Source organism: Oncorhynchus masou, chromosome 5 (genome assembly GCF_036934945.1).
Source record: "Oncorhynchus masou masou isolate Uvic2021 chromosome 5, UVic_Omas_1.1, whole genome shotgun sequence".
NCBI classification, from domain to species: Eukaryota; Metazoa; Chordata; class Actinopteri; order Salmoniformes; family Salmonidae; genus Oncorhynchus; species Oncorhynchus masou.
Genome location: NC_088216.1, coordinates 59,111,781 through 59,123,863, shown reverse-complemented (window position 1 = coordinate 59,123,863; position 12,083 = coordinate 59,111,781). Strand labels below are relative to the sequence as shown.

General features: G+C 43.6%; 1 protein-coding gene across 2 annotated transcripts in view; it reads left to right on the top strand.

Moving 5' to 3' along the window:
• LOC135539974 (receptor tyrosine-protein kinase erbB-3-like) overlaps window positions 1–12,083 on the top strand; it is a 36,145-nt gene extending 24,062 nt beyond the window's left edge. For both annotated transcript variants that reach the window (XM_064966253.1, XM_064966252.1), the window contains 12 exons: window positions 1,027–1,168; window positions 1,302–1,421; window positions 1,580–1,678; window positions 4,775–4,960; window positions 5,059–5,214; window positions 6,494–6,569; window positions 6,698–6,844; window positions 7,021–7,118; window positions 7,359–7,544; window positions 9,238–9,297; window positions 9,446–9,716; window positions 9,971–12,083. In XM_064966253.1, the coding sequence (XP_064822325.1) occupies window positions 1,027–1,168; window positions 1,302–1,421; window positions 1,580–1,678; window positions 4,775–4,960; window positions 5,059–5,214; window positions 6,494–6,569; window positions 6,698–6,844; window positions 7,021–7,118; window positions 7,359–7,544; window positions 9,238–9,297; window positions 9,446–9,716; window positions 9,971–10,836 (2,407 nt within the window). In that variant the 3' untranslated portion in view covers window positions 10,837–12,083. The remainder of the gene's footprint in view (window positions 1–1,026; window positions 1,169–1,301; window positions 1,422–1,579; window positions 1,679–4,774; window positions 4,961–5,058; window positions 5,215–6,493; window positions 6,570–6,697; window positions 6,845–7,020; window positions 7,119–7,358; window positions 7,545–9,237; window positions 9,298–9,445; window positions 9,717–9,970) is intronic.

The window sequence follows — 12,083 nt, the reverse complement described above, 5'->3', positions numbered from 1 at the left end:
AAAGACATTCAGAGACTTGTCCCGAAGCCCCTCCTGCATTATCTTGGCTGTGTGCTTAGTGTTGTTGTCCTGTTGGAAGTTGAACCTTCGCCCAGTCTGGGATCCTGAGTGCTCTGGAGCAGGTTTTTCTCAAGGACCTCTCTCTGTACTTTGCTCTGTTCATCTTTCCCTTGATCCTGATTAGTCTCCCAGTCTCTGCAACTGAAGAACATCCCCACAGCATGATGCTGCCACCACCATGCTCCACCGTAGGGATGGTGTCAGATTTCCTCCAGATGTGACTCTTGGCATTCAAGCCAAAGAGTTTGATCTTGGTTTCATCAGACCAGAGAATCTTTTTTTCTCATGTTCCGAGAGTCCTTTTACTGAGGAGTGGCTTCCGTCTGGCCACTCTACTATAAAGGCCTGATTGGAGGAGTTCTGCAGAGATGGTTCTCCTTCTGGAAGGTTCTCCCATCTAAACAGAGGAACTCTGGAGCTCTGTCAGAATGACCATCGTGGTCTTGGTCATCTTCCTGACCAAGGCCCTTCTCCCCTGATTGCTGATTTTGGCCAGGTGGCTCGCTCTAGGAAGAGTCTTGGTGGTTCCAAACTTCTTCCATTTAAGAATTATGGAGGCCATTGTGTTCTTGGGGACCTTCAATGCTGCCGAGATGTTTGGTACCCTTCCCCATATCTGTGCCTCGACACAATCCTGTCTCGGAGCTCTGCGGACAATTCCTTCGACCTCATGTCTTGGTTTTTGCTCTGACATGCACTGTCAGCTGTGGGACCTTATAAAGACCGGTGTGTGCCTTTCCAAATCATGTCCAATCAATTGAATTTGCCAACATTTCATCAAACTGTTATTGCTTTGTCATTATGGGGTATTGTGTGTAGATTGATTCGATTTTTTAAAATAATACTCTCTAGAATAAGTCTTTAACATAGCAAAATGTGGAAAAAGTCAAGGAGTTTAAATTCTTTCCGAATGCACTGTATATCAGCTGCTGATTGGCTAATACCTCTTCCTGTGTCTTTTTCCAGCCAACCCATTATAGGCATTGTTCTGGGAGTTTTGGCAGTGGTGATAGTGGGCATCTCTATCTTTGTGATGAGTGTTCTGTACCGCAGAGGTCTTGCCATCCGGCGCAAGAGAGCCATGAGGAGATACCTGGCGAGTGGAGAGGTGGGGAGGGGAGAGAGGGTGTGTGTGAGTGAGAGAGAGAAAATAAGGATTTTTTTCATAGCACTGTCTGTATGTGTGTTATTGTCTTGATATGTCCTGAAATTAACTGTGTGCATTTTGTGTTGGTCTGTAGAGTTTAGAGCCCTTGGACCCTGGTGAGAAGGGGGTCAAAGTTCATGCAAGGATCCTGAAGGTCAGAGAGCTCCGTAAGATCAAGCTGCTGGGCACCGGGGTGTTTGGCTCCATCCACAAGGTGATTACAACATCAACCGTCGGCCTCTTAAACCCCCTATTTTCATCATCACCTTCACCTGCACCTTTCTACCATTTATCAAATTGTGCTTCTTACCTTTTCTTTGTTTCATTGTGAGGTAACCCCTCTCCCTCTGTCTTTTCCTCCACCTTTCTCAGGGCATTTGGATTCCTGAGGGAGACTCAGTGAAGATCCCCGTGGCCATAAAGACTATTCATGATCGAACGGGGCGGCAGACCTTCCATGAGATCACAGACGTAAGAAAATATATATACACTACCGTTCAAAAGTTTGGGGTCACTTAGAAATGTCCTTGTTTTTGAAAAAAACAAAACATTTTTTTGTCATTAAAATTACATCAAATTGAGCCGAAATACAGTGTAGACATTGTTAATGTTGTAAAGGACTATTGTAGCTGGAAACAGCAGGTTTTTTATGGAACATCTACATAGGCGTACAGGGGCCAATTATCAGCAAACATCACTCCTGTGTTCCAATGACACATTGTGTTAACTAATCCAAGTTTATCCTTCTAGGCAGAGTTCCTCTGTCCAGTGTCTGTGTTATTTTGCCCATCTTAATCTTTTCTTTTTATTGGCCAGTCTGAGATTTTGCTTTTACTTTGCAACTCTGCTTAGAAGGCCAGCATCCTGGAGTCGCCACTTCACTGTTGACATTGAGCCTGGTGTTTTGCGGGTACTACATACAGTGAGGGGAAAAAAGTATTTGATCCCCTGCTGATTTTGTACGTTTGTCCACTGACAAAGAAATGATCAGTCTATAATTTTAATGGTAGGTTTATTTGAACAGTGAGACAGAATAACAAAAAAAATCCAGAAAAACTCATGTCAAAAATGTTACACATTAATTTGCATTTTAATGAGGGAAATAAGTATTTGACCCCTCTGCAAAACATTTTTTTTATTTTTTATTTCACCTTAATTTAACCAGGTAGGCTAGTTGAGAACAAGTTCTCATTTGCAACTGTGACCTGGCCAAGATAAAGCATAGCAATTTGACACATACAACAACACAGAGTTACACATGGAATAAACAAAACATACAGTCAATAATACAGTAGAACAAAAGAAAACAAAAAGTCTATAAACAGTGAGTGCAGATGAGGTAAGATAAGGGAGTTAAGGCAATAAATAGGCCCTGGTGGCGAAGTAATTACAATATAGCAATTAAACACTGGAATGGTAGATGTGCAGACATGACTTAGTACTTGGTGGAAAAACCCTTGTTGGCAATCACAGAGATCAGACGTTTCTTGTAGTTGGCCACCTGGGTTTGCACACATCTCAGGAGGGATTTTGTCCCACTCCTCTTTGCAGATCTTCTCAAAGTCATTAAGGTTTCGAGGCTGACGTTTGGCAACTCGTACCTTCAGCTCCCCCACTGATTTTCTATGGGTTTAAGGTCTGGAGACTCCAGGACCGTGCTTCTTCTTGAGCCACTCCTTTGTTGCCTTGGCCGTGTGTTTTAGGTCATTGTCATGCTGGAATACCCATCCACGACCCATTTTCAATGCCCTGGCTGAGGGAAGGAGGTTCTCACCCAAGATTTGACGGTACATGGCCCAGTCCATCGTCCCTTTGATGCGGTGATATTGTCCTGTCACCTTAACAGAAAAACACCCCCAAAGCATAATGTTTCCACCTCCATGTTTGATGGTGGGGATGGTGTTCTTGGGGTCATAGGCAGCATTCCTCCTCCTCCAAACACGACGAGTTGAGTTGATGCATAAGAGCTCTAATTTGGTCTCATCTGAACACAACACTTTCTCCTAGTTGTTCTCTGAGTCATTCAGATATTCATTGGCAAACTTCTGACCCGCATGTATATGTGCTTTCTTGAGCAGGGGGACCTTGCGGGCGCTGCAGGATTTCAGTCCTTCACGGATTAGTGTGTTACCAATTGTTTTCTTGGTGACTATGGTCCCAGCTTCCTTGAGATCATTGACAAGATCCTCCCGTGTAGTTCTGGGCTGATTCCTCATCGTTCTCATGATCATTGCAACTCCATGAGGTGAGATCTTGCATGGAGCCCCAGGCCGAGGGAGATTGACAGTTATTTTGTGTTTCTTCCGTTTGCGTATAATCGCACCAACTGTTGTCACATTTTCACCAAGCTGCTTGGCGATGGTCTTGTAGCCCATTCCAGCCTTGTGTAGGTCTACAATCTTGTCCCTGACATCCTTGGAGAGCTCTTTGGTCTTGGCCATGGTGGAGAGTTTGGAATCTGATTGATTGATTGCTTCTGTGACAGGTGTCTTTGTTTACAGGTAACAAGCTGAGATTAGGAGCACTCCCTTTAAGAGTGTGCTCCTAATCTCAGCTCGTTACCTGTATAAAAGACACCTGGGAGCCAGAAATCTTTCTGATTGAGAGGGGGTCAAATACTTATTTCCCTCAATAAAATGCAAATCAATTTATAACATTTTTGACATGCGTTTTTCTGGATTTTTGTTGTTGTTATTCTGTCTCTCACTGTTAAAATAAACCTACCATTAAAATTATAGACTGATCATTTCTTTGTCAGTGGGCAAACGTACAAAATCAGCAGGGGATCAAATACTTTTTTCCCTCACTTTATTTAATGAAGCTGCCAGTTGAGGACTTGTGAGGCATCTGTTTCTCAAGCTGGACAATCTAATGTACTTGTCCTCTTGCTCAGTTGTGCTCCGGGCCTCCTACTCTTCTATTCTGGTTAGAGCCAGTTTGCACTGTTCTGTGAAGGGAGTAGTACACAGCATTGTATGCGATCTTCAGTTTCTTGCCAATTTCTCGCATGGAATAGTCTTCATTTCTCAGAAAAAGAATAAACTGACGAGTTTCAGCAGCAAGTTCTTTGTTTCTTGCCTGTAATTGAACCCACAAATGCTGTTGCACCAGATACTCAACTAGTTTAAAGAAGGCCAGTTTTATTGCTTCTTTAATCAGATCAACAGTTTTCAGCTGTGCTAACATAATTGCAAAAGGGTTTTCTAATGATCAATTAGCCTTTTTTAAATGATAAACTTGGATTAGCTCACACAACATGCCATCGGAACACAGGAGTGATGTTTGCTGATAATGGGCCTCTGTACGCCTATGTAGATATTCCATTAAAAATCAGCCGTTTCCAGCTACACTGGTCATTAACAATGTCTACAATTTGATGTTATTTTAATTGACAAAAAGTGCTTTTCTTTAAAAAGGACATTTCTAAGTGACCCCAAACTTTTGACCGGTGGTGTATATCTCACATACCCATTCTCAAGAACATCTTCCCCTTCAAATCATAACTGACCTGATAACACTTAGCTTGACTCTGTTTACTAATGCAGATTATTCTAATAACCCCTGCAGCACATGTTGGCGATGGGTAGCTTGGACCACCAATACATAGTCAGGCTCTTAGGTGTCTGTCCAGGTGCAAGTCTCCAGCTGGTCACCCAGCTCAGCACTCAGGGGTCCTTACTGGAGCACATCAGGCACTACAGGGATAGCCTGGACCCACAGAGGCTGCTCAACTGGTGTGTGCAGATTGCCAAGGTGAGATACCGTGTGTGTGTGTGGTTGGGGTTGTGTGTGTGTGTATGCGTGCATGTTATTGTTTATGCGACTGAGGTGTGTGTCCTCTCCCCCGTCAGGGTATGTACTATTTGGAGGAACACAGGATGGTCCACAGAAACCTGGCAGCCAGGAATGTTCTCTTGAAAAGTGACTACATGGTCCAGATCTCTGACTATGGCATCGCAGACCTGCTATACCCTGATGACAAGAAGTACTTCTACAATGAGGTCAAGGTGTGTTGGCTTCTTGGTTAGGTCCCATAGTCAGGAATAACTTGTCATGGACAATGTCTCAGCCTACTATTTATCTTTATCTTCTTCTGGAAAAACCATCCTGTGCACCACCTGTTTCTTTTCTGTTAGGTGAGATGTTGACTAGATACGTGGCCTGTGTATTTTCTGTTAGGTGAGATGTTGACTAGATATGTGGCCTGTGTATTTTCTGTTAGGTGAGATGTTGACTAGATACGTGGCCTGTGTATTTTCTGTTTAGGTGAGATGTTGACTAGATACGTGGCCTGTGTATTTTCTGTCAGGTGAGATGTTGACTAGATACGTGGCCTGTGTATTTTCTGTTAGGTGAGATGTTGACTAGATACGTGGCCTGTGTATTTTCTGTTAGGTGAGATGTTGACTAGATACGTGGCCTGTGTATTTTCTGTTAGGTGAGATGTTGACTAGATACGTGGCCTGTGTATTTTCTGTCAGGTGAGATGTTGACTAGATACGTGGCCTGTGTATTTTCTGTTAGGTGAGATGTTGACTAGATACGTGGCCTGTGTATTTTCTGTTAGGTGAGATGTTGACTAGATACGTGGCCTGTGTATTTTCTGTTAGGTGAGATGTTGACTAGATACGTGGCCTGTGTATTTTCTGTTAGGTGAGATGTTGACTAGATATGTGGCCTGTGTATTTTCTGTTAGGTGAGATGTTGACTAGATATGTGGCCTGTGTATTTTCTGTCAGGTGAGATGTTGACTAGATACGTGGCCTGTGTATTTTCTGTTCGATGAGATGTTGACTAGATACGTGGCCTGTGTATTTTCTGTTTAGGTGAGATGTTGACTCGATACGTGGCCTGTGTATTTTCTGTTAGGTGAGATGTTGACTAGATATGTGGCCTGTGTATTTTCTGTCAGGTGAGATGTTGACTCGATACGTGGCCTGTGCATTTTCTGTTTAGGTGAGATGTTGACTAGATACGTGGCCTGTGTATTTTCTGTTTAGGTGAGATGTTGACTAGATACGTGGCCTGTGTATTTTCTGTTTAGGTGAGATGTTGACTAGATACGTGGCCTGTGTATTTTCTGTTAGGTGAGATGTTGACTAGATACATGGCCTGTGTATTTTCTGTTAGGTGAGATGTTGACTAGATACGTGGCCTGTTTCTCTATGTGTTTTGCATTGTTGCCATGAACACTACCTAATAGGTGTTGGTTCCCAGTGGCCGCAGGCTTTGAACTGGGTGCAACTCATGGTGACATAGTTCCCTGTCTTGTCTCTCTCACCACAGACGCCTATCAAATGGATGGCTCTGGAGAGCATCTTGTTCCGCAGATACACACATCAAAGTGATGTCTGGAGCTATGGTGAGTCACTGTGTGTATGTTTCATGTGCTTTTTATATACTTTTATATCAACGGTAACTTGAAAGTACTTATGTGTATGTTGAGTTACCAGGATTTTAGAATGTCAATTATATTACTCCATCTTGCAGGAGTGACCGTGTGGGAGATGATGTCATACGGGGCGGAGCCCTACTCAACGATGCGTCCACAGGAAGTGCCTGACCTGCTGGAGAAGGGCGAGCGTCTCTCCCAGCCACACATCTGTACCATAGATGTTTACATGGTCATGGTCAAGTGTGAGTGCCGACCCTCTCTCCTTCACCCTCAATACCTATCAGATCTGTGTGAAATGTGTTAGAGCACGTTGCATTGTAATAATTTGTTTTGCTATGAAAGTATAGTATATAAAGAATGTTCAAACAACTGAAAATATTTTCAAATGGGACTCACGTGGCATTATCATCATTTACAGGCTGGATGATTGACGAGAATGTCCGTCCCACCTTCAAGGAACTGGCCAATGAGTTTACCAGAATGGCCAGGGACCCGCCTCGATACCTTGTGATCAAGGTAAGATAGAATGCCACACCTGGGAGACAGCCATATAAATCAATGTTTGCTAAGAATGTGTTTTTTGGAGTCTACTCCCAAATGCCAATCAATACAGTCCTAAGACTGTGCTCTTTGCCTGAGTCACACTCGTGTTCATCCACACCAAATGTCAGCTCATGAGGATAATAATAATGATGTTGTTAGTGATGATGATGATGATGATTGAAGTTTATTTCTTTATCTTCCTCTGTTCACCAGGGGGACTGCAGCCCGTCTGACTCTCCCTCAGACGATTCTCACCACCGAGTTACAGAGCTGGATCACATGGAGGCAGGGCTGGAGGACCAGGATGAGGAGAGGCTAGGGGACGGCATGGCCACACCTCCTCTCTATCTGTCACAGGCCAGGAGTTTTTCTCGACTCTCACGAATGGAAAGCCACAGGGTGAGGGCTCATATAAGGCATCTCTCCCGATGCATACATTTTAAACTGTATGGGGGCAGGAGTTTTTCCGGACCATGTGACCTGACCAGGAAAATCCAAGTTATAGCCTATAGTCCTGGTCAGGTCGTCAATATATGTTTCTGGACCTAAGGAAGGCTTTTGATACTGTTAACCATGAGATTCTCATCACAAAATTGTCCAAGTTCAACTTTTCCCCTGATGCCTTGAGATGGATGAAATCATACCTTGAAGGCAGAACTCAGTGTGTCAGAGTGAGCAATGAGCTGTCGCCCACTCGTAGCTATGATGTGGGCGTGCCCCAAGGGTCAATACTGGGGCCCCTCCTGTTCAGCCTGTACATTAATGATCTGCCTTCTGTCTGTACTGGGTCTGAAGTTCAAATGTATGCAGATGATACAGTGATATATGTGCATGCAAAGAACAAACAACAAGCTGCACAAGAACTCACTACTGTAATGGTCCAGGTTAAAGTGGCTCAGTGACTCGTGTTTGCATCTCAATGTGAAAAAAACTGTTTGCATGTTCTTCACAAAGAGGGCAACAGATGCTACTGAGCCAGATGTCTATGTGTCAGGGTAGAAGCTCCAGGTGGTATCCGATTTTAAGTACCTTGGCATCATACTTGATTCCAACCTCTCTTTTAAAAAGCATGTGAAAAAGGTAATTCAAACAACTAAATTCAACCTAGCTAATTTCCGATTTATACGAAATTGTTTGACTACAGAGGTAGCAAAACTGTACTTCAACTCTATGATACTCCCCCACTTAACATACTGCTTGACTAGTTGGGCCCAAGCTTGCTGTACAACATTAAAACCTATTCAGTCTGTCTACAACCAGGCTCTCAAAGTGCTTGATAGGAAGCCCAATAGCCATCATCATTGTCACATCCTTAGAAAGCATGAGCTCTTGAGTTGGGAAAATCTTGTGCAATACACCGACGCATGTCTTGTATTCAAGATCCTTAATGGTCTGGCTCCCCCTCCACTCAATATTTTTGTTAAACAGAAAACCCAGACATATGGCAGCAGATCCACAAGGTCTGCCATGAGAGGTGACTGTATAGTTCCCCTAAGGAAAAGCACCTTTAGTAAATCTGCATTCTCTGTGAGAGCTTCCCATGTCTGGAATACACTGCCATCAGACACACATAACTGCACCACATATCACACTTTCACAAAATGCTTGAAGACATGGCTAAAGGTCAATCAGATTTGTGAACATGGTCCCTAGCTGTGTGTTGCCGCTTTCCATGTTGTCTGTTGTCTATAGCTTGTGAGGTGTGGAAACACTTTGTTGCTTTTATGAATTTTGTCTTGCTGCTTTTTGTTCTATGTTGCTCTGTCTGTATGCTACGTCTTGCTTGTCCTATGTTGCTCTGTCTGTATGCTATGTCTTGCTTGTCCTATGTTGCTATGTCTTGCTTGTTCTATGTTGCTATTGTCTATATTGTAATTGTTTTTAATAACCTGCTCAGGGACTGCGGATGAAAATTAGCTGGCTGGCTAAAACCGGCACTTTTACTGAAACGTTGATTAATGTGCACTGTCCCTGTAAAAATAAAAAATAAAAACAAACTCATATAACATGGGCAGATCGAAACAACCTTTTGTTCACCAAGTTGTTTTTCTAACTCCCACCCCGTCCTGTCCCATTCCTGTATTCCCCTCAGGGTGTTCACAGCAGTCAGGCTGGATACCTGCCCATGACCCCAGGACTGGATAACTCTCAGGTCAATCACTGGAGATGATAAAGATACATGAAAACCTACTGAAAACGTTTACATGCTAACACATGTATTATTGAAAGTCTTCCAGCCTACATCAATCCTATAGGGTTGATCACTCATTTGACATTATACCCCCTGTTCCTCTATATAGATGGTGTGGTCCCCAGCATCTCGCTCTCGCCTCAACTCCGCCCGCACTGTGTCAGAGAGCTCCGAGGGGCGGGGCACGTTGGTGGAGCTGGAGATGAGCGAGGACTTGGCTGGCAGCCTGCAGAGGAAGTGGCATCGGGAGGACAGTGCCTACATGTCCCAGAGGGACAGCATGTCAGGGGTGCTGTCTGAGACCCCCTCCCCTGACACAGAGGGGGAGGAGGACCAAAACGGATACGTGCTCCCCGGACTGGGTGACAGTCCAGAGAGAGGTGATACCATAGATAGATCACGGAAACAAACGTGCCACACAATATGCATAGGAACATATACCTTTGTGTTTCTGACTATTGAACATATTGCATTTTTATATTTTGTTTAAGCCATAAATAGAGTCACATGTTTTTGTTTGTGGATGGTTGCATGGTCATTGTTACAACTGAAAGTGTCAGTGTTAATTACTCAGATCATTTCAGATCTGGATCACCTTACTCATTCCTCTTTCCCTTGTCACTGTTCTCCACAGATACACTACTGTCTAGCTCACAGGTCACCCTTCCTCACGGGAGGACGTCCAAGGTTCCCTCATACCCGTCAGGGCCCTCGGAGGACAATGACAGTTCCTGTGAAGAATATGAGTACATGAACAAACAGGCGTTCATGATGACTCTCTCCCCCAGGCAGCAGCCTGGCCACTCCAAAGATGGCCATTGGTTGAAGATGAACAAGAGGCAACGCTCTTCTCTGCCATCCCTGGACACAGAGTATACAGAGTGCACGGGGCACAGGACATCAGCTGGGGAGAACAGGGGAGGACAAACCAAGAATGAAGAACACCAGGACTATGAATTCCCTGCCCTCAACTCTGATTCAGACAAAATGGAGGAAAGGGGCTCTGGTGACGTTGAATATGAGTACATGGACATTCGAAGTGTTGGACCAGACGATCCCCCAACACGAGTTGTCCCTCATCCTGGAGCTATGCCCAAACAGCGGATGAGAGACGAGAGAGAGGTGGAGGAAGAGGACGATGAATATGTAGAAGAGGACGACTATCATTACACTAACAGGCAACCCAAGCTGCGGCAGGCTCTGCGAAGCAGGGAGGGGCTGAGGATGCAGAGAGAAGGAGAGGGAGAGGCGGATGAGTACGAGGACATGGATTCCCTGGCTGCCCCTGGAGCTGGGGACCCAGTGGAGTATGAGAATTTGCAGGGAGAAGGTGAGGGTGTAGTGGGAGGCATGGGGGGTCAGCACACAGGGATGGGGGCATTTGTAAAAGTGCGTGCAGGGGTAGGGGTGGGGGAGCCTGGTGGCGGAGATCGCTCATTTGACAATCCAGACTACTGGCAGAGCAGGTTGTTCCTGAAGCCTAATGCTGTGAGCACGTAGGGAAGTGGACCTCCTTCATCAAACCTGAAGGGGATAGCTGCCTCTGTAGCTTTTCCATGTCCATTGAATTCAATGAAGGACCAGGAGAGGGGAGAAACCAATCCAGAGCCATCCAAATATCAAAATTATTTAAGACATATCTCTGTGTGCCATTTTTGTATTTTAAAGAGCAACTGACACTAAAAAGCTACTTCTTGTTTTAAAAATGGCCTATGTGGCATCAATGAGTCAGAAACATTCATTCTAGTGCCAAAACAAAGTGTAAATCATAAAGTCAGTCTCGTTCAGAACAGTGATTTGCGAGATGATAGGAAAACATTTTATGTCATGGAATAAACGGTACCGTAATAGTTTTCCTGGGGTTGGGTTTATTTCAATCCTGCCCACCAAGCAGTCATCAATTTGGAGGTTGTAATGCCCATAGTCAATTTGATTTGACATTCGATACCCATGGGGCGAGATAGCTATGGGGCTAGATGGACCATCAGTAAATGGTACATGGGACAATATTTTTTAAATATCAATAGCTCCAAATTTAAATGACTTAAAAACCTAATACAAACTATAAATTGTAGAAATTCATAAACAAATATTGAAAGCATTTAATGAGACAATTAAAAGATGTGCAACATGAAAAATCTACTTTGCCACGGTCACATACTAGCCTGCAGAAGCTAACTGGCAAAAAACAATTGGCTAGCACTACCTATCTTAGGCAACTTTAAGACACAAGACCTGGTTTCAAGATATCTAGAAGGGAGAGTTACTGTAACTGTGTACTGTTTTGGTAGAGTGAATGTACAAACGCTTGCCACATACGAACACACACACGAGACACCCACATTAAACCACCTTACAAGACAACTCTTGTTTGGCTTTAGTCATGGCCGCTGCATTTCTTAATGACCAAGCCGAAAAAGAAGCCAAGTTCAGGAAGTTCAGCCATTAATGTGTCTGTTACAGGTTTACATTGATCATGTTTTTTAGCCATAATAACATAGGCTTTGGGATGTTTTTCTTTTCTTTGAAATATGATACTGTATTATAAGTGTAAGGCACTGAGTGTGTGAAGCACTAATAGAAATGGCCCGATTATAAGCTTTGTATATGTTTTTACTTATAAGAACAAAAAAATGGTTTTGTACAATGTTATTTTTCTATGGTATTTTCATGTTTTGAAAATGTTAATGTAACATTTAAGTGATATTATTGAGTATTTTCTACATAATAAAACTCTTTGAAGAATG